The following is a 26,958-nucleotide window of genomic DNA, read 5'->3' as shown; positions in this document are numbered from 1 at the left end:
ACCCTCATCTAGTATAAAAAGACTTTAGTTCTTTATGGTCGTTAAATACAGTCAATTTAGTCAGTTTTATCACTTAGGCCCAGTTCAAACGTCGAATTTGACATTTGCCGAGCTTAACTCCTATTTTAGTCAACTAAAATAGTTGAATACGGCATTTGATTCAAACGTCGTTCAATTTGATTCAAGTCGTTCAAAGGCAAGATACGCCAACTCAGTATAAGTGAGCTCTTGGATGATGGTTGCACGCGCTGTAGCCTCTGCTCCTCTTGAATTTTATATATTTTTATTACAAATCCCGTAACTAGTTAACTATAGATTTTCTCTTAGTTTTGATATCTATACTACTGTAAATAGCTCCTAGTCTTTTTTCTTTTTTAGTGTCCCCAAATTAGTAAGGGATTTTGCCCTTGCTAGACGGCTCTTGACACTTTTAATAAAGTTTTACTACTACTAGGAATAACCAAAACTACAACTCCTTTCAAGCGAGTTTAAAATTAGTTCAAACTAGGCCAGGTAACTTTCCATCCTTAGATGGATGCGACATTCGCATTAAAAGATTTCACGACTGTTTGGAGGGGAAGAAAGATCGGCCAGCTCGGGAAACAACGTGACGTTTCACCACGCTTTCTTGTCACATCCTTGAAAAAATGTTAGTGATGCTATTTCAGGGATACGCCTCACGATTTTATGACAACATTTGGTGACTGTATCAACTTATCGAATGAACTCGAATGGCTATTTGGAAAATAATTTAGATACAAGCTTGAATAGACTAGTAGAATTATAGTTTCCTTGCCACTAATAATCAAAGTCCTGTCACCGTTGTGATTTCAAATTTTGCAACTACTTACGATCCGCCTCAAATGTAATCCTTGACTGATCACAAGCGCGTTTGTTTCAAGTGTCATCAAGCTAATGAAGAAAACTGCAGCAAAAAATATTTCAACCATACGCGACTCGCTCGGGCTTTTAGTGCAGGTCCCCTCGCAACACTGTTCATATTTTTTATTGGAGCAGACATCAAGCCAGTCTAATCCGCGGTTATCGTGTCTGTTTTGCGCTTTGTTGTTATCCATGTGTGCAGACTACGAAAAGAACGTTCATATTGTCCTTGCGTGGTTTTTTTTTCTTACTTATTCATTTTTCTTACTTATTCTTTTTCCGATTGCCTAGCCTTACGCACGCATTTTTTGTTTCAGTGTTTCTATTTGTGTATGTTGGACAAATCACTGGCATCGATTTCATGTGAATCACATTTGGAGGTAACTATCACTTAATGATAATGATTATAACAACTTTATTATTTTACTTATATAGCGCATTGCGGTGCGGTGTACAATATTCTTTCGGAATGGTATAGAAGCAAATAATACCTATAGAATTGTAATTTAATGTGAACAGGGAGGGAGTGGGGGTGGGGTAAGCTCAATCTTACCCCCCCGTCTCACTTCTTCCACGCTAAGTAAGGTTATCGTACCCAACTTAATGACGAATTTTCCAGACTTTTGTAGAGCGAAAGAACTTCGCAAAATAATGAAGGTTAACGTGTCGAGGCACATCCTAGTGTTGTTTGCTGCGGAGAGATGATAGACAAAGAATCAAACCAAAGCAAATTCAATAGTTGTCAGTAAAACAATTGATATTAAACTTGCAGAGTGCAGCTATTTAGGGAGGTAGATAAGGTGTTCTGCCTGAAGGCCAAAGAAGTTTTCGCTTTCGCGTTCGTCGAGTGTTTTGTTGACTACAGAAAGCAGCCTATATTCTTCATCGTAGATGATCAATCACCACCAAAAAGTTTCCAAAACTTGGCAAGAGCAAGTACCTTAGTTTCATTTGCATGAAATTTATGAGTAGCAGATACAACTCTTTTCAAACGAAAACTACTTCCTAGAATTGCTATATTGGAAGAGAAGGAGCTTCATGAGACCGTAACAAGATGAAATTTAACCGTGATTTCTCCCATCTTCCTTAACGCAAATTCCCCTATATCAGTGAAAATGTTATTGATGTTATTTTGTTATGCTTTGTAATTTCTTTAATCTAATATTCTGAGTTTATCAACTCAACAAAAGAACTTCTATGTTTGGTCGGGCACCGAATGATCTTCAATACTTCAAAGCAGGTTGCTTCTTATTTCAAATGGATTTCATAGCTCAAGCTGAAGAAGGTCTTTACCAGCTCTATTTTCAGTTTAAGTCATCCTTTCATTCAAGTTGACTATTTTTCAACGATCAAAGTTTGTTTGAGTGAGTGCAAAGAAAAGTACCCAGGAAAATACAAACTATTTTCTCTTAACTGACGTAACCCAAAAACCTGTCTTTCTTACTTCAGCAAAACAAAAGCAGTTCAAATGGCCCATTGATATGGCGTCAAAATTATTCGAGCATCGCTTTATAAGTATTGTGCGGCCTTCCAATTAAATCTCTCGAAGTCTCTTGTCCTGTCTTGCTTAGAGACGTGATTTATGTGCATTGCGACGAAGCCAGATTAGCTTTCGCATGCGAGTTCCTCAAGTGTTTTGTTGACTACAGAAAGCAGCATATATTCTTTATTGCTGATAAAGTATTATTTCCTCACGAAAAGTTTCTAGAACTTTGACAACGTGAAGGAAACTTTAATTCACTCACCTGAAAGTTATGCGTAGCAGATACAACTCGTTTCAAACGAAAAAGAAACAAGCGAACATTGTAGAATACTTATCTTGATACGAAACACGCCGCAGGAGAAGGAGCGTAATACAGAAAACTATTTTAGCAAAAAGATAAAATTGCACTGCGACTTCTGCTATCGTCGCTTTAAGTTAGAAAAGAGATGTTTGTGACCTTACGTTCTTTTGATACTCTAACTGATACGATCCATTGTCTAATATGCTGACCGTATCAAGTGAACAAAAGACGGAACTGTTTAGTTAATTTGACAGCAATTATGAAAAACGCAAGGGCCAAAAAGCAGCGGATTACGGCTGCCACAACTTCATTAAAGCTCCAGAAATTCTGCTGGGAGAATCATCCATTTTAAGGTGGAAGAGATAAGAGGACCTCATAAGATAAAACTCTGTTTAGTGCTACAGTATACCAGTACTGGAGTGCCACAGTATACCAGCACTGTAGTGCTACAGTATACCAGCACTGTAGTGCCACAGTATACCAGCACTGGAGTGCCACAGTATACCAGCACTGCAGTATCACAGTATACCAGCACTGCAGTGCCACAGTATACCAGCACTGCATTGCCACAGTATACCAGCACTGTAGTGATAGTTCCAGAACTCAGTAAGATAAACCAGCTGCGAAAAAACTGCCAAAGCCTTTGAAGCTTTGAGATCTAATATCCGTGAGATGAAGAAGAAACGAAACAAATAGCGAACAAAACAAGTGCTTTTCGTGAAATGTCTTCTTAAACTTGTTCCAAACGTCAATATTACATAAAAGAACGCTTATTATGTCAAATATATTTCTTGGCTCAGGCTGGAAAGAATTCTGTCTCTCTACCAACTTTTAACACAGACCCCGTTTTGTCATTTTCACTTATCTTTCATTACAGATGACTTGCCGTGAAAGTAAGCCTTGACTGATAACAGTTACATAAGCCGTGAACAAAAAGTAAATAGATTTGAAAATTCTTGCGAAAGAAACCTCAAGCAACAGAAACCCTGAGCAAATCTGTGGCAGCACTAAATGTAGAAGGCTTCCTTCCGCTGTTAGGAGCCGTCTAGATTGTCGAACAGCATGAAAATTTGTAATATTCATTAACTAATCAGATCAAAGTCGTTCAAATCCCTGTGTTACTTTGCGGTAAGAGGTGATGGATCAGAAATCAAAACAAACTATTCATAATACTTCTCAAGCAAAAGAAAAATAGATTACATGTTGCCATGTATCTGTTCAATAATAGATGACAAAAGTGTCACGTGAGGCACAGGAGAGTGTGTCACTGATGTTCTTACTATTTTGACGTCTTCTGTGATCTATTACTAAACAGACCCACGGCATCATGCATGATCTATTATTCAATTTATTATTACTTAAATAGCGCAAAATACATGTGGATATGATCTAATGCGCTAGAATTCTGATTGTTTCATATGATAAATGCGTCTGTCCTCCAATCGATCATTGGTAAGAACCAATCACAATGCCAGCGTTATTTAGCTTATGATACATAAAACACCGGATGTGCTGTTGTGTGCAGCTTTAAATGCATGTGATTCTTAACTATTCAACCTTTGATTGCAGACAGTTTAAGTGTTCCAAAGGTTTCTCAAACTTCCAGAACGGTATGTATTATCTAAGTTACTGATTCAAGTGAGTTCCAGATAACTTTTTTCTCTCAATTTGCTTTTGTTATCGATCTATAGCTTCAGAGTGATAATTTCCATTCGTGAAGAAACCTCAGTTCACGAGTTGACGTAAATTAAAGTTAACCGTCACGTGTGGTGTGTATCATTTTATTCAGTACGCTGGGAATTTATTTCGGCTCAGGTTGGCAAAGTTCTCTTGTATTTATCTAAGAGTGATGGCTGGTTTTTACTTAACGCTATCATACTTGAATGAAGTGAGAAGCGATTCTTTATTGATCACTAGAAAGTGAGCTGAAGGAATGGAATTCAATGTTAAGAGACCTTATTAAGTAAGATTATCATAACTAATTACCTCGGACGGAAAAAAGATAAACTGAGAAGACGGAAAAAAATTCGTATAGCTTAGAAATTATTGACTTTGACCATCAGTTCTCAGACTTAGACAGTATTCCTGATGCTTTAAACTTTTTCTTTATTATAGGAGAATTCATTACCTGACGAGGGATTCGTGCGATATCAGTTTTTGCAGGAAAGTTAACGCGGAATTGACGAGTTAGGTGATCGATTTTCCTTAAGTCGCATATTTGAACAAAAATTAGTAAAATCAGAGCTAACTTCGTTTGCTTCTTCGGATGAGTAAAAAAAATAAAGGCTGATAGTTTCTAAAGAAACTGTTTGGGGCTGCGTCAGTGGGGGTAACGAAATAATTTGAATATATCAACAAAGTTGAAATGGTAAATTGGCCACCGTTACGATTATAAAAGCTGACGTTTCGAGCGTTAGGCCTTCGCTCCGACGAAGGGCTAACGCTCGAAACGTCAGCTTTTATAATCGTAACGGTGGCCAATTTACCATTTCAACTTTGTTGATATATTCAAATTAAATTGAGAAAAAAAATTGATGTGAAGTTGTTAAAAAGTAACCTTGATTCTGTGCTGCTCAATTTTCCTTCATATCCCTAGTCCTGGCGTCAATTTAGCTCCACCCTGTGAATAAAGGAAATAAACTTCCTTGTTTCTGACCCACCCGTTTCCTAAAAAAACATGTCTAAGGGCGTATCGCTAGATCTTGACACATATACTATTTGCAAAGACAACCCTGATGCCCATTAACAAAACTTTGGTTTTGCGCAGGTTCAAACAAGAAATGGCCGCTGCATTTGAATACTCGGAAGAGCGGCTAAATTACTTCAGGATTTGTTACGTTGTCACTGATATTATAACAGAGGGTCTGCGAACAATCTTTAAACAAGAATGGGACAGTCGCCACAAGACAAGACTAGGAGAATGGAAAGATCAACCTAAAAGTGGACTAGACTTTTGGAATGGGGAGTCCCTAAAGAACAGAAGCAAAAACGCACGGCTGTTATCAACCATGAAAAATGGTGATAGAGCTGAATGGGATTGTACCATGCTCTTTTACGCTATTCTTTTTTCAGATTGTATCCACGGTCTCCATTCAGTGGTTCGATCAAACATAGATGATTTAAGAAATATTCGGAATGAAATCGCACATGACGAGGCAGGCCAACTCTCTGACGGAGATTTCAATATTGTTATATCGCGGGTGAAAACTGCATTCGTCGCCCTCGGTCTTCCCACATTAAAAATCAATGAAGTCCAAAATCAAACAACCTTCCCCACAGAGGAGTTAAGTGAAGTTTTAAGGGAGGTTAACGACCTGAGACAAAAACTTAAAGAGAAGGAAAAGGAACTTAAAGGAAAAGAAAAAGAACTTCAAGAGAAAGAAAAGGTACTTCAAGTAAAAGAAGAACAGAGGCTTGCCTTGCAAGAACAGTTACACGCAGATGTCTCTCCATTTTGCATTCTCCCTCCTAAACCAACACACGACATCGCTGCTCGAGAATCTGAAGTTGATGAAATTATGCGAAACCTGCAAACATTAAAACGCACCGATGATGGGATGAGCATACTGTACTTGTCAGGAAATCCAGGAAGTGGCAAATCTCAGCTGGCCCGTTTAGTAGCCAAGCGATTCTACGACGAAGTCAAAGAAACACCTTCCGCAGCTTCATTTGTCATGACACTGAATGCTGAAAGCCCAGAAACAATTTTGAATTCGTATGTCCTTTTTGCTCAACATTGCAAATGTCCCGGATATGAAATAACAAACACTTACGGCTCGAAGGATTTGAACATAGACGAGAAGATTTCATATCTCAAGTCCCTAATAAGTGCAAAAATTAAGCATTACACTTCATGGCTGGTGGTAGTTGATAATGGGAACTCTCTTTCGAGCGGTCATTTGCCTGATGCAGGAAACGAGGCGTGGGCAAGGGGCCAGATGCTAATAACAACGCAGGGCACTGCGTCTATGCCGTTACCAAGCTCTTCCGTACAAAACATTTCTGTCAGCGCAGGAATGCAACCTAACGACGCATGCTCTTTGCTGAGCATTCTTTCTGATATCCCAATTAATGACATAGAGAAAGAAGTTGCTAAGGTATTAGACTACCAGCCACTTGCCCTAGCGGCTGCAGCCACGTATGTGCGACAAGTTCGTCAGTGTAAGGCATCCTCGAAATTTGGCTGGAGTGACTACCTGAAGAAATTGGAAGAGGGGAAACGAAGTGCTACTGAAATCATTCTTGCTGAGATCAATCCAAGCTATCCAAACTCCATGACCAAAGCCATAACACTCGCTGTCGAAAAGGCGATGGCGGACGATATAATTTTCCATCACACATTCAATTTTCTCTCTGTGTGTGCATTACAGCCGATCCTTCAAGAAGGTGTTATCGAGTACATCAGAGCAGTAGATGAAGCTTTTGAAGATGAAGATATGATCAGAATGAGAATGAATCAATGTTCATTATTGCTGATTGAAGAAAAAGAAGAGGTAGAAGAAGAAATGAGTAGTGTCTATATTCGAGCTCATGGTGTTGTTCACGATGTTATTAAATCTGCGACGAAAGATTGCACAAAGGATGAAGTTTACGAAGTGATATATGGGGCTGTAATGTCATTCTCAAAGTTTAAAAAATTCGATTCTATTGATGTGGGAACAAAATTAGCTCCCCATTTAAAGATGTTAAGCTTAAAACTTGAACACGTGGTAATTAGAAGAGAAAAGCCAGAATTCTCCGAAAGAGCACTTAAGTCTTTGAGTTCATACGCTGGTGGCCTTTGCACCCTCGGTGACATGTGCCATGACCATAGTGAGTTTGGAGCAGCGATAGTCTTTTATAAATTGCAGTTAAAAATGATTGAATCAAGTCACGAAGGAGAGGACCTGAAAAAAGCAGCATGTTACAGCAAATTGGGTATTGTACATAAGGAGCTGGGCAAAACAGATCAAGCAAAAGACTACCATAATCATGCACTGGAGATTCGTCTGAAGAGGCTGGGACCTGATCATGTCGATGTTGCAGCCTCTTACAACAATCTGGGAAATTTACACAGTGACCTGGGCGAAACAGATCAAGCAAAAGACTACTATAATCATGCACTGGAGATTCGTCTGAAGAAGCTGGGACCAGATCATGTTGATGTTGCAGCCTCTTACAACAATCTGGGTATTTTACACAGTGACCTGGGCGAAACAGATCAAGCAAAAGACTACTATAATCATGCACTGGAGATTCGTCTGAAGAGGCTGGGACCTGATCATGTTGATGTTGCAGGCTCTTACAACAATCTGGGTACTTTACACAGTGACCTGGACGAAACAGATCAAGCAAAAGACTACTATAATCATGCACTGGAGATTTATCTGAAGAAGCTTGGACCTGATCATGTTAATGTTGCAAAGTCTTACAACAATCTGGCTACTTTACACAGTGACCTGGGCGAAACAGATCAAGCAAAAGACTACTATAATCATGCGCTGGAGATTCGTCTGAAGAAGCTGGGACCAGATCATGTTAAGGTTGCAGACTCTTACAACAATCTGGGTATTTTACACAGTGACCTGGGCGAAACAGATCAAGCAAAAGACTACTATAATCATGCACTGGAGATTCGTCTGAAGAAGCTGGGACCTGATCATGTTCATGTTGCAGACTCTTACAACAATCTGGGTAATTTACACAAAGCGCTGGGCGAAACAGATCAAGCAAAAGACTACTATAAGCGTGCACTGGAGATTCATCTGAAGAAGCTGGGACCTGATGATGTTCATGTTGCAGCCTCTTACAACAATCTGGGTAGTTTACACAGTGACCTGGGCGAAACAGATCAAGCAAAAGACTACTATAATCATGCACTGGAGATTCGTCTGAAGAAACTGGGACCTGATCATGTTAAGGTTGCAGCCTCTTACAACAATCTGGGTAGTTTACACAGTGACCTGGGCGAAACAGATCAAGCAAAAGACTACTCTAAGCGTGCACTGGAGATTCGTCTGAAAAAACTGGGACCTGATCATGTTAAAGTTGCAGCCTCTTACAACAATCTGGGTATTTTACACAAAGCGCTGGGCGAAACAGATCAAGCAAAAGACTACTATAAGCGTGCACTGGAGATTCATCTGAAGAAGCTTGGACCTGATCATATTAAGGTTGCAGCCTCTTACAAGAATCTGGGTAATTTGCACAGTGACCTGGACGAACTCCAAGAGGCGAAGCATTGTCTTGATCGTGCACTGCTAATTTTTATTTCGAAATACGGTCAAGATCATGTTAGTGCACGAGAGGTCAGGAGGAACTTATCTCGGCTACAGAAAGGGAGGTACGTCGTGGAGTAAGGGTTAAGCTGCTTTGAAAAGAAGAAAAGATGGACCTGTAGATACTCTAGAAACTGTGCTAATTTATAAACGGTGAAGGCCTTTAATTCTGTTTAGACGTTGCTGTCCCTTTTTCTGGAGAAGTTTCGCCAAAATCTAGACCGTTTTGATATTTTCGTTATATTTGATATCACTTGAGCTTCTTATTTCCTGATCTGCAAACTCTGTGATCGGACACAGTTTAAAGACGTTTCCTTGCTTGCAGTCCCACGGTACAGGACAAAATCGTTTATGAGTCGCCATTTAGTGCTGCTTCTTCTGAATTATGACTTTTGACTGATTGGCTTGTGTACATATCACTCTCTTCTTAGCAGCAACGTATATTTATAAAGTAAAAGGTGGCCTGGTGGTTTCGTTATGTTTTATATTTGATGGAACTTAAACCAAAAACAGGCTCCTCCTGTAAGACGGAGTATAATTGACAAAGTTTCCAAATGAATAGCTCAGGACTTCATAGCACTGTAGATCTCAGTCTGAGAAGTTTAAAAGTATTGTAATAGGTTAAGAGACTCCTTGTGGTATTACCTTAGAATTTAAATTTTCGTTGAAGTGGAGACAATCGCTTTATCTATTATTTTTTCATACATTCTTAGATGAAAGTCGCGCGTTAACTACAGAGTGTACGAGGTGCTTCGTTTAATCGGGATGATTAGGTCTAGTAATGGTTGGTTTCGACTCGGTGCATCTCAGTTCACCGATCTTTAGAGTAATGACGGACTACATATACATTAGCCTTTTTCTGAGAGCTTACGTGAGTTTATATATCTGTTTTGCGGTCAAATGTGATATCGTAAGAGATGATGTTTTATTCAAATACGCAGACATTTTTTTGCATCAAATAGATCCTTGTGTTGTTATTATCTTTCGATTTTACTTTTGGAGCGTGCAGTGGCCCCTCCCCACCCAGATTATTCAAGCATGATTTGTTTTAGCGTCGCCCCTTTGGCAAGCTCGTTATCTTTTTTATATATTGAGTGAAACCCGAAGAGATTGTCAAACTTTAGCAGCGGCTTCAGTTGTGTATCCCTGGCGCTTGTTCCATTTTTTTTGTCCCCCTTCCCCAGGCCAAAAATCTTTATGTACACCTTTGGTTTAGATCCGTTGGTGAGGTCGCCGTGTACGTCGTTCCCTCCGGTTTGATGACTCTGTTTATGACGTAGACAAGTCACATGGACTTTTGTTCGATCATAAAACAGTAAACGTATGTGTTTTCTGAAGCTTTCGATTACAATGTTCTTCTTTACCTTTTTCATTTTCAATTGTGAACATTTGTGAAAAAAGGAAAAACTCAGAGCTTTGAAAATGGCGTTTCGTCGCGGAAAGTAAAATGGATAGAGCAAAGACGCACAACACACACAAAGAATAAAGCATATTTTATCATGAATTTGCAACTCTACATCACACTTATAGGTCGTGGCAGTACAGACCCTGCAGCGTTCGGTCCATCCAAACCCAATGAGGGCCAATATGCCCCAAGACAGTTGGAGCAAGTGAGGTTAATAAGAAATGATTTATTAGAGGGCAGTCTGACCAAACTTTGCCGATTTTCGAGAACAAAAATACACGGTGTTCAGGCGGATTGCAATTTGAAAAAAAGTTGATCGTTTATTTAAGGAAAACCGACAGTAAAAGTTTAAAACAAACATGGAGGAAAAGCCAGTAGAAAAAACCACGTCGTAACTCACTGAACGGCGCATGCGTGCACGCGACTACATAATAATACGTCGGAACACACGGCCTACGACCGTTTCTGCGAAAACGGTCCGTATGGCAAAATCCCAACCGAGTAAAAACTAATCACAGCGCTCGGATTTACCTCAAGTCTACTTGGCCGTATAAAGCTATCAAAGTGACCCTATGGGGGACCCATAGATATATTATGCAGAATACAATTGTTTATTTCATGCGGTCAAGTCTAAGGTTAAAAATTAAACGTGATATTTAATTCTTATACCCCCTTAACGATGAGTAAGTTCTTAATAGGGAATAGTCGGTAGTTCAAAATTTGGTAATTGTTTGTCCCACCTACATGTCCGGCACAAAATTAGCCGTCATCCCTACAACAATAGCTTTACCATTATTGGTAAGGTACATGTCATCGGTGCCATGAGGCAGTTTTCATGAAGCAGAATACAAATTAACATTTGAATCAGTGTCTGAATGATTAAGATATCGTGTTTCGATGAATTGTTGTGCAAACTTTGGTAAAAAGCAGAAACATTTTTCAAAGCACTTTGAATGGATAACTAATGGCTAGTGTTTCGAGACAAGGGCTACCTAAATTTCAACTGAAGAACGTCTTGGGCAGAGATTCGATGGCCCGAGAATGTAGGCAGCGTAAATCATAGATCACGAATTATGGATAAACCCAAGAGGAACATAAATTGTTTAAATGGAGGCTTGTTTTAAACAGTAACAAGGCGACACCACAACATCAGAAGCTACATTCCCAACACTTTGCGAAAACTCATGAGCTACTTAAACGTGCACCTGCTCTTTTATACAGAGAAGATGTAGCAGACGGGGCCTTTTGTGTTAGTTGTCCTTCTCTAAGAAGACTAGAATGTCTAACCCTTTGCAGGTGTCATAGCAAAAGTAGCGAGTGCTCCTGAGTTATATCAAGACCCTGAGCGTTAGTCTGCCCTGGGGCTTGAACCAGACCTCTAACTTTAGACCTCGGTGCTAAAGTCGCCCAGGAGCCATCAAACTCGCCAAATTGAGAAGCATTCTATTTTTTTTTTGCTAGGTATGAACAGACTATCCTGCAATTGCCCTGCTCGTGATGTTGATAATTTACAGAGTCGCATACTAAGAAATGTTATGTTTACAACAATGAGTAGTGGAAATATGATAGTTTTGTTGTCTTTATTTGAAAATGATGTGGTGTTCCAAAGATTTTTGGTCGATTGTAGTTTGCTGGTGCATGAGGCTAAAAATCAAGGAGGTAACAATGTACTAGAAGGAACGAGAATGGCGATCATGACGAATGATATAAATTAACATACCTTCCAAGGCAAGTAATGTAGCGGCCGAGTTCTGATTTTGGACGCTTGCGGCCAATTTTCTTACGTTGGAAACTGGTGTATGATTTTTTTTTTCTTTTTTTTTTTTAATTTTGACGGTAGTGTCTGATTTTTGACAAAGGGGCCGAATTTTCGATTTTGGACAGCAAATGATCAGTTATCCAAACAAGTCAAGTATCCTAGACTCCAAGCGCGCCTCCAACTAGACCAGCGGTGGCCAAGAAGAAATGAGAAGAAAACTCACGTGTGATTTCAATGGTGAAGTTACAAGTGACATTGTTTCCTGATTGGTCCATTGCATGACACAGAATAACACCATTCCTTTATTGAACGATTGAGGAGGTTGGTGGATTTGCTGATCATGAGTTGTCCGTAGCAACCGGTTTCATGCAGGTAACCGACGATAAAAATTGTTCTCGCTCAACATAAGATGACATGGGGTTTTTTGGACATGTTACACCAAACGTGAGAGGAACAAGATCTGGAATGGAACAGAGTTCGTTAGTTTCAAGCGAAAGAACAAACATAAATCAAGCTGACATATCACCTGATGTCAACTCTAACCTGACCTTCGTACAGAGTTTTAGTATTTTTCACAACAGAAATGACGCATGGAACACTCATCGATTTCCCAATCTTTAAGCTCGCAATTAATTTATTTTTATCAGCACTTGCACAAAATATCTCCTTGGCTCGTTACCAAAATGGCAGAACCTATTATCTTTCGGGTCGAATACTGGCTTGGTTAACGGGAACATACAAAAGGCTTTCAAATCTTTCCCGAAATAATTTTTAACTGGAAAGTAACAGTTTCCCATAAAATAATGAACAATTAAAACTTATGATCACACGAACACAATAACATACGCGAAAACGTTTATCGGAGGCAAAAAGCTCAATATAGTATGAAGGTTGCAAGTTATGGGTAAACAAGTTGTGTACACAAAACTTATTGAAAAGAACTGCTGGACACAAAAATAAAAACTGCGGACGTAACACAAAGTTCGTACTGATATGGAAACCAGAAGAGAACTTAAGTTCCAAAAAACATGGTTGGGTAGTTATTTATCCTTCTACTAGCAAACATGGCGATCAAACATGGCGGTAAACACACGATCAAACATGGCGGTACACACACACACACAGACACACACACAGACGCACACACACACACACACACACACACACACACACACACACACACACACACACAAAAACTATAATTGCATCGATCTTTCTAACACTAAATACCTCATTTTCGTTCACGCCAAAAAAATTAAACTTCAAAAGATCGTTTTTGATAAATCAAAGACAGTTTGTTTCACAATTTGTGGCAGGTGTAACCTGGGGGAGGAGAGGGGGGGGGGGGGAACTGCCTGGAAGGGAGGTAGTCTGGTACTGTCTCCCTTTTTTTCCCCTTCCTTTCCCATCTCCTATCATATCTACCTGTCGGAGTAATCTGTAATCTTCGTGACTTTCGATGGTCTAGCATTTAAATACTCAGGCATTAAAGGGATACTCTCCACCAAATGTTAACATTTAATTAAAATGTAGATCTTTTGCCAAAACAACTACTGGAGGAAGAAAAAGTTCCCTAAAACCTTTCATTCGATTGAAATCCTGGTGCAAAAGCGCGAAATTCACTCAATTCAAAGACCGGAAGTTGAAATGGCTCCTAGTTAAACATAGCCTGCGAACAGGCTCCCCGTTTAATCAGACGTGGGGACACAGAAACCTTCCCCTTCCTTCCCCTGCTTCGCGCCCTCCAAGCCGGGAGCCTGTTCGCAGGCTAAGTTAAACACGTAATCAATGACGTAATAGGAGAACTGAAAAACATACGAGCGATCGTAATGGAGTCCAACTCTAGAGATTCGAGTTTTTCCTTTTCGGATTCATCGTCGGTGATCGAGAGTGCAGACGCTCAAGGAACTGAACCTTATATGTGTTTGAGCCTTAAGACAGTGAGGCTAGTTCTGACTCCTCGAAAGAACCAGATTAAGCCGATCCATTCGAGCGACTACGAAACAGATTGGTAAGCGATTTCTCTGAGTTACCGTCAATTTTCGCCTTTTGGCGAAATCTCCTCGTTTGTCACTTCACAAAGTGAAGTGATTGTTAGATTTGAGAAATGCAGCAGTGTTTGGCCTTAAAAGTGTAGGACCTCAACTTGATTAGACCGGCATTTGTTTTTAACACAATAAAGCTTCTTTCACATTCGCTGCACGTGTTATGTAAATCTTAAACTTGCGTAATTCCTCATTCTTTTACTTCTTCTTCACCTTCTTCCTCTTGATCCGAATTTTCCTCCTCACCCTCAACCGGGGTCGACGTAATAAACTCCTTGAGCGAAGTGCGTTGTGTGCTTTTACTCTTTACTGGAACAGACGTCTGACAACCTGCCAAGTTATTTTAGCGTGCGGTTTGGTTACTTTCTTCGGGACGGTCAAACTACTGTCACAACAGATTTGTATTTTTATGTATTTTCAAGTGACTAAATTTGCCTCTAGCGGTACGACTGCTCCGAAATTGCACAGAGACATCTTTCCCTATTTTGGGAGTTTGGGTGCTGACATCTTGAGCTTGGGGTGAGAATTCTACCGATGCAAAACCAAATTGTTCGGTAACTCTCTTTGGAAAGGGAGAGGTGTTCATTTTCTATATGTGCATCGAGGATCTGGAACACGCATCGGGTAAATGAGTTGGGTTATAAGTTTGAAAGAGCTTTTTGCTGCATTTTTCATTCAATGAATACAGGTTCATATTTGATATTATATATGCAAGGCTAAAAAGATTAAGAAAAGTTATTAAAATGCTAAAACCAAACCTTTTCGGCTGTTTGTCATCTTCAGGGTTGAAAGTGTTGACCGTCTGTACATACATACATATCTTATGTGATTCCCGATGGGAAAGGTCTGGAGACATAAGAAATGAATTGTTTGTTCAAACTGGGGTGGAATTGTTGGATCATTAGCCCCTCGACGATCCTACGCTTGTGGAATGTTTCTGCTGAGGGGAGAACACGCCAAGTGAAAGAATGTGATGGATTTTCCCGCAAGTGTTTTGCAGGTTCAGAGGTGTGAGTAGGACAAGTTTATATTTCTTTTACAAGTAATACATACCCCCTTGCAGTTTTCCGTTTTCTGTATGCTCCACGTAGTTGTTGTCGATTTTGTTTTGATAATCCCGCGCCAGTGTCATGGACTTGTGAAGATGAGAGTTTTTTTTTCCGTCCTCGAGCCTTTGTTTCTTTTTTACAGGCGGATTAATATAAAGAATTAAGGGAACAGCATTGTATTTTAGAAAGGGCTTTCGTCTTTAAACCCATAGATTTCGCCAGAACCGACTGTTCCTCAAAAGAATCTGTAGTGAAGTATTGAATGCTGCACAGACGGCTAGAGTTCGTTGGGTTCTCAAAATCGGATCGCGTGTTTTTCACGGCTCTCGTCCATAACCTAGCGAAATTAGGATCTTCGGGTCATTTATGAAGGCTTACACCATCGCTACGCATATTGGAACATCCACCGGCCACACATCGTTGCGGTATTATTGTATTTTTGGGGCGCGTTTTTTATTGAAGAAATCTCGGTGCTCTTGTGAAAGAAATCTCAACGGAAGTTAAATGAGTTGTCCCTTCTACGTCACTTCCGTTGGGAGGCAAAGCCCTACGCTCGAACCACGCGTTGAGAAAAGTTTCAAATTTAAACGAAAACAACGAAAGATTTACCCTTTCTTTCAACAGCTTTGTTTTACTTAAGTTGTTATCCGTCTTTTCTCAAAAAGTCATCACAGGCGAGAGAGTATCCCTTTAAGCTTGAATTAACAAATGGTGAACGGCATAGCGTACACTATTAAGTTATGGATGCACGCGGGAGGTTGCTAAGCACGAAAGAAGCGTAAGAGTCGCGCGAGGTGATAGCCGAGTGCAACTCTAGCTTCTTGAGTTCTTAGCAAACCTCCCGAGTGCATCCATAACTCAATAGTGCACGCTATGCCGTTCACCCTTTGTTTTATAACATAACATTGATACATTGGAGGAACAGAAGTCCTTTTATTGAGCTACATCGCAAAAAAATGTTTTGTGTAGTCTTACATGACAAGAGAAAACAAGCGCGCGAAAATTCATTCATAACAACTAACTGCACACCAGCAACTCGATAAAGTTTAATCACGCTTCCTGAAATACCGACCAAAAGCCTCTTTAATTTATGAGCTCTGAATCCAACAAACTGTGAAAGAGTTCAGCAGAACTATGAACAAACTTTATGGATAATACTCAAAATGATGACAATGATAATTATTATAATAATAAATAATGGTAACATGACCAAGTAGATTCCAATTGGGTCTGACTAATCGTACCGGTGATTAACGAAATCAGACAAACATGGAGAAGGAGTCTGATTTGTCAGTCACAGCTGAAAAGTAAAGCTGTAAGTACAAGCATGGTTGTTGCTATGGCTATTGTGATAAATTCTGTGATTGGTGGATATATAAGCTGAGTGGACGTAGAATGATTGGCTGCTTTAGTTGTCTGATTACAGCCAACTGTCTGATTTCACTGCAAAGGAATAATAAGTGAAAAATAAAACAACAAATGCACTGATCCCAGTTAAGGAAATTGCAATGACTATGATCACACTAATAATAATGATAATAATAACAACATTACCTGTGTGCTACTACATGTAAATGCAGCTGACAGTGATAAATCTGAGGAAAATTAAACATAAATGTACATGTAAACCATTTGCTACCTTTCTATAATATCAAGAAATGAATAGATATTCTAGTCTTCTCGGATAAGGACGAATAAACCGTAGGCCCTGTCTCCTGCAGGGTTAGGGGTAGGAGACGTTAATTCACCACGCACAAGATAACTGTGTGGTGGATGTTCTCCCATGGGATGGGATGGGTGGCATGTATTTCTAGGGGGCGTAATCAGCCTCAACAACCCGAGTTGAAATAAAGTTACCTGTACCTACTACCATGACATAATCCTTTCATCCCTAACGGTGACTTAAGCATCTACACATAGAATGTAATTTCTCCAAGCTTACAAGACCACCTTGAATCAAACATCAAGGTGACGAGAATTAAAGAAATGATCACCAACTAAAGAGTTTCTTGATTTTTCGACAAATTCTCCTCCTCAGTAAAAGAGGAGATATATACAGAAGAGAATGAAGAATCTAGATGTTGTCGGTGTTGGGGTACAAAGTATGTCACAGTAATCTCGTGAGTGCTTTCTTTAACGCCCCTTGCTTAACCAAATTAACTAATGAATAGATGCAGGAGACGGAACCTACGGTTTATTCGTCCTTATCCGAGAAGACTAGAATGTCTATCCATTTCTTGATATTATAGAAAGGTAGCACATTCTCCTCAGTTTTTTTTTAAGACCTTGAGTGTTGGTCCGGCCGGGGCACGAACCATCGACCTTGACCTCCCGCACAACACTCCAACGCTCTAACCAATTGAGCTAACCGGGAGGCGGTTAGGCATTTACCCTGGTTTACAAGGAAAAAATGGTAAATACAGATCGACATGCCATCTATGTACAGTACATGTAATGTAAAAATTGGGCCATTGAAATTTCACCAGGACACTGTGCTGGGTAGCCTTAAAATTTTGTGATCTCTAAAGCTGAATGAACCTTCCCAGGTATGCTGTACCAAGAAAAATGTCTCACTCGACCAAATGCTTTCCCTTCAACTCCCAGAAGTGGCTGCAATGTAACCTCTCCATACAAATTTAAAACTCAGTCTATTCAGCCAACAACTGAAGCAAGATTTTTTTAACTTCTCATGACAAGAGTTAAACAACAAATATTCTGGGATCACTAGGTTCATACAAAGCAATTTATCAGTTTAAAGGTGTTAGCTATGATGTAATTATAACAAATTTTCTAAACTAGCTATGATGAGAGATTTACATTTCTAATCAGAGAATCAGATGCTGATACAGGTATTTCTAGAAATAAATTAAATTATAAAACTGTGTTTTCATCATGGGTACTTTACTTTCTATTTAATAATGGTATGGCTGTTGGCAGTCAGGGTACTTTAATTTTTGTTTAATAATGGTACGGCTTTTAACAAGCAGGGTATTACAGAATTGATTGAATGCTTATTAGCCCGAGCAGATTCTTAGTGGCCATACAAAATGTACAATGCAGCTCTTTTACCCCTTTAAACTCCCGTGAGTGATTAAGACAGAACTTTCTCTTCACAGTATCACATGAATACAAAATCACACTGACAAGTCATGAGAAGAAAGAAAAATATCAATAAGGGGATTATTAGTCGATCCAATACTAAATTCACCGAAGTAACAGGTAGCAGAAGAATTGAATGGCAGACAGTAACAAGAATTACTTATGAGGTCTTGCAATAGTTAATTGTACTTACCCTTAATAACTGTGTAATTTGTAACGTTGTACTCCTTAATATGTCTCAGCTTTACTTCCAAAGGGCAGGTGTACTTTCCCCCTGGTGGTCCCCCCTTTGTAAACTTTAGTAGGGCTAAAAAGTCCTGTTTCACATCTGGATCTGGATTCCGCACACTCTCCAACAACTTCCCATCTTTAAACCAGGAAATCCTCTTCAGTGGGATGCTGAATTCATTTCCTCTTCTAGTTAGGTTGCAGAAGATTATAATGCCGTCATCTGGATTAAGAACACTGGAAACTGAGACTTTTATTATTGGAATTTCATTTCCTGAAATGCAAGAATGTGTAAACCATTACATGAAGATTGTAATGGCCGACACAAGCGAAGCAAAATTTCGACAACTATGAGTTTCGCAAATGAAGACACACTATGATGCGAGGATATATTTTACGGACAAGCCTTGAATCGTTTTATTTAACGTAGTCGTGGTATCCAAGTACTTATCATAAACTGAAATATGAATTTACAGGGAAGAAGCTCAGCTAAATGCGAATAGACAAACCAACATTCCAAAGATTCCAATATAAAGGCAAGATGCAAAGCTAGCTAAAAACTCAAACAAACTCACAAACAAACTATATATGAGCTCAAGGAAAGGAACATTAGCACTAACATAACACTCCCGCTTGTAAGAATTGAGCCAAAACAAACTTCAATATAAGGTAGGTATTCGGAAGCGAAACGGGAAATCCAAACAGACACTTTTACTCTAACACAGAAAACTGTAGTCTTACGACAACAACCATTAAACAAACCGCCAAATGATAAACTAAAAACTTCAACTACTCTCCTCTAAAAATCACACACGTCAATGTTAAAAAAGGGTCCGTGTGATTTGCTTACGATATTACTTCGTAATCTCAAAGCACGCACACACGAGTCGCGCGTGCACAAGTTTGTCAACGTCTTCTTAACAGTAGGCAAAAGGCGTGGCAGCCGTTACAAAGATGAAGATTATTGGCCAAAAGCTCAAGCATCAGGTGGATAGATTTTTCTGTTAACAAATACAATTTGTTTCCCAGTTGGAATGGAGATGGCTTATAGAAATATTTTGCTGCAAAAGGATTTTTATAAAAAGGTACTTTACCATTTAAGATGAGGGCATAACTTTTTGATGATCACTCACCCTACATGTAAATTGCACATTCAAAGTGAAAAATAACAGGAACTTTGACTCTGAACAATGGCAAGTAACCACCCTACAACTTAACAGCTCATCCTATTCTCAGTGCTTTAAAGGAGATAGCAGTAGTGTTTTTCCCCTCAATAAGATGCCAGTCTTCAGAAAAGTTACCCCCATCCCTTGCATTTCCTTCTGTTTTCTGACAGTTTATTTTTACTCAATTCTATACTATGTGGATAGACACGACATACATAATAGACTTATTTATGCTGTGAGAGTACAAAGTAGTGAAATTTCATCTGAAATGCACAGACTTACTTGTAATAACGCTAACACTAAGGCCATGCCTCTTTGGTAAGCTTACATTTTTCGCAAAAGCATGGCATTGATAGCTTCCAAGATCACCATACTGACTGTCATCCTGAATTGTTACATTCTCCAAAGTCATGGTAGTGTACAATTTAATGTTTCCTCCTACAACGAAAGCAATTAACTTGTTTGCAGGAGGAGAAGAATATGGCTTTGTACTGTACAGATTATAGAGGGGGAGGGGAGGGGGAGGGGAGGGGGAGGGGAGAGGGAGGGGAGGGGGAGGGGGAGGGAAGGGAAGGTGGAGGGAAGAGGAGGGGAGGGGAGGGGGGGTCCTGATCCCATTCCAGGCACAAATTGATAAAAAATTATCATGGCATCAAGTATCCAAGAAAGGAAAAGTTCAAATCTCTCTTGTTATATGTGCGAGGTTTCAGGAAAATCTTGATGTTCTGACAAACTTAAGGAAATAAAATTCATGGGTCACATATGATTCAGGAGGGAAATCATGACTCAACCTCGTTCACACTATTTATGACGATTTTAAGAATCCTGCTTTGGGAGTAAAGTCTGAGATCCAGAGGTTGTTTTGTTTTGTTTTGCTTTGTTTTCTAGAGCCAGATACATTATCTGTAATACAAAGATATACTCACTTATATTCTCTGTTCTTTGATTAAACAAAAATCTATCCCCCTCTAACTTTCTGTATCGGTTAAGATCATCTCTCCTATAAAACTCTATTCTATCTGGTTGAAGTTTACCAGATGCATCAAATGCAATGCAAGTAACGCTTGCTGAGGTGTACTGTGGTGGGTAGATGTTCTCTGGGAAAGGTTCTATAATTGCAAATGGTGGTTCCCCTGGAAAACAAAGAAAAAAAACGAAAAAGAAAAAATGTACACTTACATCTATTAAACTCCAGGAACTGCATATACATGTATACTTGTATCTAGAAATGAGAAACCGGTGTGCTTTTCTGCATGGGGCCGGACAGATGTTAATTTGAAGCTGTAATAGATTTTTGCCCATATTGTACCTTACGAAGCTGTAACGCACAATGTAACCATTCCTAAGCTATCTCTAATTGATATTTAAAAAATTGTAAGCCAAAGTGCACAAGTAGATCACTCTAAATAGTTCACGCTGCTTTTTGTTGAAGTTCGAATAACGCGCATAAAAATTTCTAGATCATTCCGTTATCAGGTATTGTTATTTAGTAACTGCCCAAACACAGATCCAAAAACAGTAACATCGCAAGTTGTGTCATTTTCAATGACAATTTTTTTAAAAATCGTCCCTGCCACACTGAAACCATGTATTTTAATCCATCATGACATGAAAAGTTTGAGCAAGACTATAGCAACGCTTTGACAAAAACATATTGCGATCTCAGAATTCCAGCACAGCAAAAAAATGTGATTTTCAAATTAGTATATCTTAAAGTCTATGTAATGGCGTAAAAATTCTTAGCGCATGAAAACAGTCTTAAATTTCACAAATACGACCTCAAACATCTTTCACTTCCAAATTCATGTATACGATCTTAAGGCCAACGAGCTACTGAAATTTCGTAGAACAAACAACACAATTACGTATGTGGTGATAGTAATCAGTCACGCTTTTAGATTTTTTCGATCAGTTCATCCTAAACTTTTAAAACTTCAAAATCAACATATAAGATTCAAGACACCACCTGCCATTTGTAACCACAAAAAAAGAAAAGAAAACTGCGAGGTTTTCGCTAGAGAAAGCTCGTAAAATGCATCGAGAGATCGAAATTTATTCGTACATTACGACAGTTATACGCTCACAAAGCTTCAAAGAAATTGAAAAACAATGCTGATATGAGATCGCAAATCATCTGGACGAAAGCTTCGGTTCTCTTCAAAGGTTTCAACCTCAGGTGAGGTGAATGCACTGATTTAACTTCACCAACACATCCACTGTGCTGAAAGTAATTTTTCTCTATTAACAGAACATACTTCCTTTCAAATCTTTATTTTGATCGGACATCTTGTAGATTTGACCGGACATTAATTAGCATTATTATACATTGTAGTCACCATCTATCTTCTCATTGGCTAAACGCCTACAGTTAATTCTGGGAAACAGCGCAACCTACAGATCATTCACTAATCTGTACCTACAGATTCGTGAATAATCTGTAAGTTGCGCGCGCAATACGTGATTTCCGGTGGAGCAATGTCAAGTTCACGGACACCGAGGTAAGAATGGCTTCTCCATTCGCTTCATCGACCCAGGGAGAAATTGAGAAATTACTTGAAGATAAAGATTCGGAAAATACTAAAAGAATGTATGATGAATCAATTATTGGATTCGGTTTTTGTGATACCCGGAATAATCAAGGTCTCGGTTAGTGTTATCAGCCTCAGCCTTCGGCCTCATCTGATAACACTTACCTCGACCTTGATTATTCCGGATATAACAAAAACTTCATTAAAATTATTTAGCATGATAAAATTCACTAGAATAATGATTTTCAAGAACTGCAATTAATTTTTTTCTTTCATTATCAGTCTTGAGCATGAACAGTTCATTATGCAGTTTTTCTTCATGATACTGCACGGAAACTCTCCACTGAAGTATTTTTTTCGTTCGATATCAGTACTTTATAGTAAACTGATATGCTGGGAAAAAATAAAAGCAATGCCTTAAGTCCTGTTTCCTTATTTGGTTATAAATAAACCTATGCAAGCCCTGAAGGTCACGCCAGAAAGACTGGATTAATTGCAGCGTAGCACAAGTCACGACGACACTCTGGGGACACTAAGAACCACAATTCTGACCGGATGGCCAATGCAGAAAGATCAAGTACCAATCAAGATCCGGGAGTAATAGTCTTACCGCGACGAACTTTCAGTACACAATGGTGTTCTTTTCAAAGGCTCGAGAGTAGTCATCCCCGGCTAAGTTACTGAGACCTGAAATCAAATCCAGAAGTCATTCCAGGCATTTAGGAGTAGAAGCTTGCCTGCGTAAAGCTAGAGACACTGTACTCTAGCCTGGTATGAAGGCAAAAGGGAGTAACCAAATCAAACAATGTTCAATTTGCAACGAATTTCAAGCTAAAAATCAGAAGCTTTTAATGCAAAGCCATGAACTTCCTAACCGCCCGTGGAGTTGAGTAGCTGCTGACCAGTTCAGATTTCATGACAAAGAATACATCGTGCTTGTTGACTACCACTCAGATTTCAAGGAAGTGCCAAGATTGGAGGAAAACACTTCCAGTTCCGTGATTGAATTATTCTAAGGAACAGTTCAGCCGACACAGCATTCCAGACACACTAACTACTGACAACGCTCCTCAGTTTACAAGCCATGAGTTCCATCAGTTTTCAGTCGATTAGGAGTTCACTCACGTATCGTCTTCCCCGCATCATCGCAGATCCAACGGAAAGGCAGAGTCTGCTGTGAAAATTTTCAAGTCTTTGTTCAGAAAACCTCTCAACGACAACAAAGACACGTAGTTAGCCTTATCGAACCAACGCAACACACCAACAGAGTCCCTCGAAAGTAGCCCTGCACAGACATTGATGTCTAGACGCACCATAACCTTACTACCCTTAACTTCTAACCTACGGTACCCCAAGATTCCAGAAAATGTTAATGCAGAGCTTAATTTGAAAAGGCAAAAGGCTACGTGGTACCATGACCGCACATCGCGTGCCCTACCAGAATTACAAGTTGGGCAAGACATAAGAGTGGCATCTCTTCAGAGGAATCAAAGGTGGAAAACCGGCACCTGTATTGAGAAGTTTCAGACAGGTCCTATGTAGTAAAAACTAGTTCAGACAATCAAATATTATGTCGAAATCGGGAATTTCTCAAGCCAGCTGCACAACCATTAGCAGAACAGCACAAACTAGTTGAAAGCAGTGACAGCCAGCTTTCAAAGAGTGTAAACCAGCCTTCAAAGCAAGATGTTAATTCAGCTAATCATGAACCGAAGCCAATATTGACACCACAGACTGTTCCATTGAAGAAAACTCGCACAGAGTTGTAAAGCCACCCTCGAGGTTCAGTGACCTTGTTGAGTAGTTTATCGTATGAAAATTGACTTCAGCTCAAGCGAACTCGAAGTCTTCATCAGTTAGAAAAACTGACTATTGGACAGTAACTTTAATAAAGACTTTCGACTTTCAGTCCTGTATGAAGTTCCATTTGTTTTGTTTTGTCCTATTTTTTAAAATCTTGTTTTAGTCATCTGCTTTTCAGTTTGAACACACTTCATTTATGTTCATATGTTTACTTTTGGAAGTTAGCTTACCCCAAAAGAAGGGAGATGTTACGATAAGTTGTCCTACATCACTTGTCACGTTACGTATTTCCTTATTTGGTTATGAATAAACCGGTCCGAATGGTTTATTCATTATTATTTTAACCTTTTTCACTTGTGAAAACAAGACGTAAATTCGAGCAACTTAAATGTTAATGAATAAACACTTGGCGACGCGCTGTCTGGCTGGTCAAGACTTTATTTCCTCACGAAATATTCATTACAGGTGTTGGCGACCTGAAATTCAGCTTTTAATTTCGCAAACAGTTTGAAAAAAAATCCTTTCCCCGAAAATATTTTGTCCAGTCTAAGTTCATCCTTTATTAAATATACTTTTACGAGTTGCTACCGCAGACTATAATTTATTCATCGCTAGTTCAACTTCACGTGCAGATTATTATCTCCTGTTCATATGTCATTCGAGCACACCTTGTTTTACATCAAACGTTTTCAGAGTTGACCAAACACGCAAAAACTTAATAAAATCGCTTGGGTTTTTCTTCGCCTTCACAATTAAAAAAAGGTCCGTTATCTTGAAAGAACACAAAGTGACAGCCAATATTTGCAACGTGACTGATCGACGAAAAGCGTTTGTTTTGTTTTTCTTGCGCATTCATCTGGCATCTGCTTAAAGGCAATTAATACTATTGAAATTATTACGTAGTCATTAAATAAAACTTGTTTTATAAATGATTTGAACAGGCCACTAGCTAACATTAAACTTATAAGTCATTTTTTGACCAGCCTTTGCCGTTGTAAAGGGCATTACCGTGCGAGACTCGAGGGTACATATATCAAATGCTAACAGCATTTTGTGATGCACGCAATGCATTAAAGGGCGATTTATTTGCAATACCCTTGCTTTATGAGTTACCTTTCCAATATAGCTCAAACAATCTGTGTCGGTGAAATGTTTGGACATCATGTCCGATCATAATGTGAAATTGGCCGGACAAATTCAAAATTTTGTCGGTCAATGTCCGATGACTGACTGTTATTTCCAGCTCTGCATTCAGTAAACCGGCATGTTTTTGTCGCTTTCCTCCCAAGTTTCATTTACACAATGAGATTTGTTTCGGAAGCTCTCGCATGACAAGTAAAGTTTCTTCGTAGCTACCACTATATTATTATAGGGTTCTTAATACACATTTACCCTTACCTTGAGCCTTCACTGTTGCAAAAATAGTGAGAAACAGAGGAATAGTCTTTTCTAATACGGCCATGGTGTTCGTCGCACCTAAATCTATCTTTCAGCTTTTCATTAACCTTGGCACCAGGTGAAACTCCCGGCAGACTTGAAATTGAGGCTGTTTGACGCAACAGGCCTGTGCGGGAGTGTGTTGTCGTCTGAGTGCTAAATATGTATATGCGCTCGTTGGAAATACGAATACTTTATTCTAGAAACGTGAATCTTTAAATTGCACTGATGTAGTCGCGATAAAACCCATCGAGATAAGTCTTTTCTTTTGTAAGGAGGAAAAGATCTCGCCCAAGAAAACTCACAAACTTTTGATTCAAAGTAAAGGAAATGTTAACAGAAGCGTCGAAATTTAACTGACATGTATAAAGTGAAATAGAGTCTGGATATCCATGTTGAACGTACCCTACGGAGAGTACCCTCGAGCTTGGGGTGATGATCATAAAATGTCATTAATTTACAAATCGTAATATTTGAGACCTTTCGTTACCAGCAATTTATCAAGATGACGTGATAGCAAGCTCGCGCAAGCCCTGCGTTTTCCTAATATGGCATATGAAGTCCATTGCAACACCAGGTCGTCATGACTATATGTTTTTTTTTTCAGAATCCGACTGCGTTTTGAGCGAATCGGGCTGGGAGATTTTCCTCTCTGATTTTTTCGAAGTTATTTAAAATCAAGGAGAGTAACAAAGAGTGTTGACCGAAAATGGCTTCAATTCAAGAAGGTTGGTGGAATTTTGTACTGTTATTGCCGATTTTTTCTTTTTTAAGTTAATTTTTTTGCCGAAAGAAAACTTTTTTTCTCCTCATTAATTGCGCGTTTGGTTTTTATTTCTCAGGAGAGATCCAGGCTACTAAAGAACAGGTAAATTTAACATTTGTGCAGTTTGTCGTGAAAAGCTGAAGTATCATTTCCTACAGCTTTTTTTTTAGATAAGGTTCAAGCACGTCAGTTTCTTGTAATTCTAGTGCGCTTGCATGCAGAAACGTGTATTGCGTGTTCCAAGCACATCCGTATCGAATAGCAGCTGTGGTCTTTTGTTTCCTGTCACGAATCACTAGTGGTGGTTAAAGATTGTAATCGGATTATATTCGGTCATTTTCGTGTGGAACAAGATAAAGAAGTCAACGTTAAGGAAATAAGTGTCGTGCACAAGTCTTAGATCACGAATTAAGAAACAATGATGAATGTTTGACAGTTTAGGTTTGTGGTCGGATGTACGTATCTAGGGCGTTTACTTGTGACTGCAATAAAACTAAACTCTTTATATAATTGTTTCCAATTTCTACGGTATCTTTTAAAAGGATGAAACCTTCAATAAGTGTTAAAGGCATTTCGGCGCTTGGCGTTAGAGCATTGCGAATATTTTCCCAACTGTATTTGATTATTATGTCTTGTTTTAACTCACTAGTAATTTTATTGCATTTAATTTGTATGACAACTGTACGTATTTTTTAGCTTATAAAGTAGTAAACTGATGCATGGCTTATAACCCCAATAATATTGTAGTAA

The 26,958-nt window shown here is 39.1% G+C and overlaps 2 protein-coding genes and 1 long non-coding RNA gene across 6 annotated transcripts in view; 1 reads left to right on the top strand and 2 right to left on the bottom strand.

Moving 5' to 3' along the window:
* Positions 1 to 26,958, bottom strand: part of LOC148731612 (uncharacterized) — a 197,078-nt gene that overhangs the window by 28,548 nt on the left and 141,572 nt on the right. The window lies entirely within an intron of this gene.
* LOC148731620 (uncharacterized) lies at positions 3,813 to 9,903 on the top strand. Of its 4 annotated transcripts, none has more exons than XM_088759333.1 (3): positions 3,813 to 4,276; positions 4,782 to 4,852; positions 5,434 to 9,903. In XM_088759333.1, the coding sequence occupies exon 3, from the start codon at positions 5,447 to 5,449 to the stop codon at positions 9,002 to 9,004; it is 3,558 nt and encodes a 1,185-aa protein (XP_088615459.1). In that variant the 5' UTR covers positions 3,813 to 4,276; positions 4,782 to 4,852; positions 5,434 to 5,446; the 3' UTR covers positions 9,005 to 9,903. The 4 variants fall into 4 exon arrangements, with proteins under 4 accessions (XP_088615459.1, XP_088615460.1, XP_088615458.1 ...); XM_088759334.1 differs by having other exon boundaries at positions 4,782 to 4,857; XM_088759332.1 differs by having other exon boundaries at positions 3,813 to 4,852.
* On the bottom strand, positions 16,095 to 25,527 carry LOC148731619 (uncharacterized). The gene is made up of 5 exons (XM_088759354.1): positions 25,404 to 25,527; positions 20,601 to 20,807; positions 19,957 to 20,112; positions 18,474 to 18,782; positions 16,095 to 16,776 (listed from the first exon to the last, which is right to left on the bottom strand). The coding sequence occupies exons 1-5, from the start codon at positions 25,465 to 25,467 to the stop codon at positions 16,700 to 16,702; spliced, it is 813 nt and encodes a 270-aa protein (XP_088615480.1). The 5' UTR covers positions 25,468 to 25,527; the 3' UTR covers positions 16,095 to 16,699.

The sequence above is a fragment of the Stylophora pistillata genome, chromosome 5 (genome assembly GCF_964205215.1).
Source record: "Stylophora pistillata chromosome 5, jaStyPist1.2, whole genome shotgun sequence".
Lineage (NCBI taxonomy): Eukaryota > Metazoa > Cnidaria > Anthozoa > Scleractinia > Pocilloporidae > Stylophora > Stylophora pistillata.
Note: the sequence above shows the minus strand (reverse complement) of the source record. Positions and strands in the feature narration are given on the sequence as shown.

What these genes read in the sequence shown, in the direction of transcription:
- LOC148731620 (XM_088759333.1), top strand. Translation starts at nt 5,447, where the DNA reads ATGGCCGCTGCATTTGAATACTCGGAAGAGCGGCTAAATTACTTCAGG.
- LOC148731619 (XM_088759354.1), bottom strand. Translation starts at nt 25,467, where the DNA reads ATGGCCGTATTAGAAAAGACTATTCCTCTGTTTCTCACTATTTTTGCA. An exon ending in TCAAAGAACAGAGAATATAA is followed by an intron (nt 20,113 to 20,600) that starts GTGAGTATATCT and finishes CTTTCGTTGTAG; the next exon opens with GAGGAAACATTAAATTGTAC. An exon ending in AAATTACACAGTTATTAAGG is followed by an intron (nt 16,777 to 18,473) that starts GTAAGTACAATT and finishes AATTTTCCTCAG; the next exon opens with ATTTATCACTGTCAGCTGCA.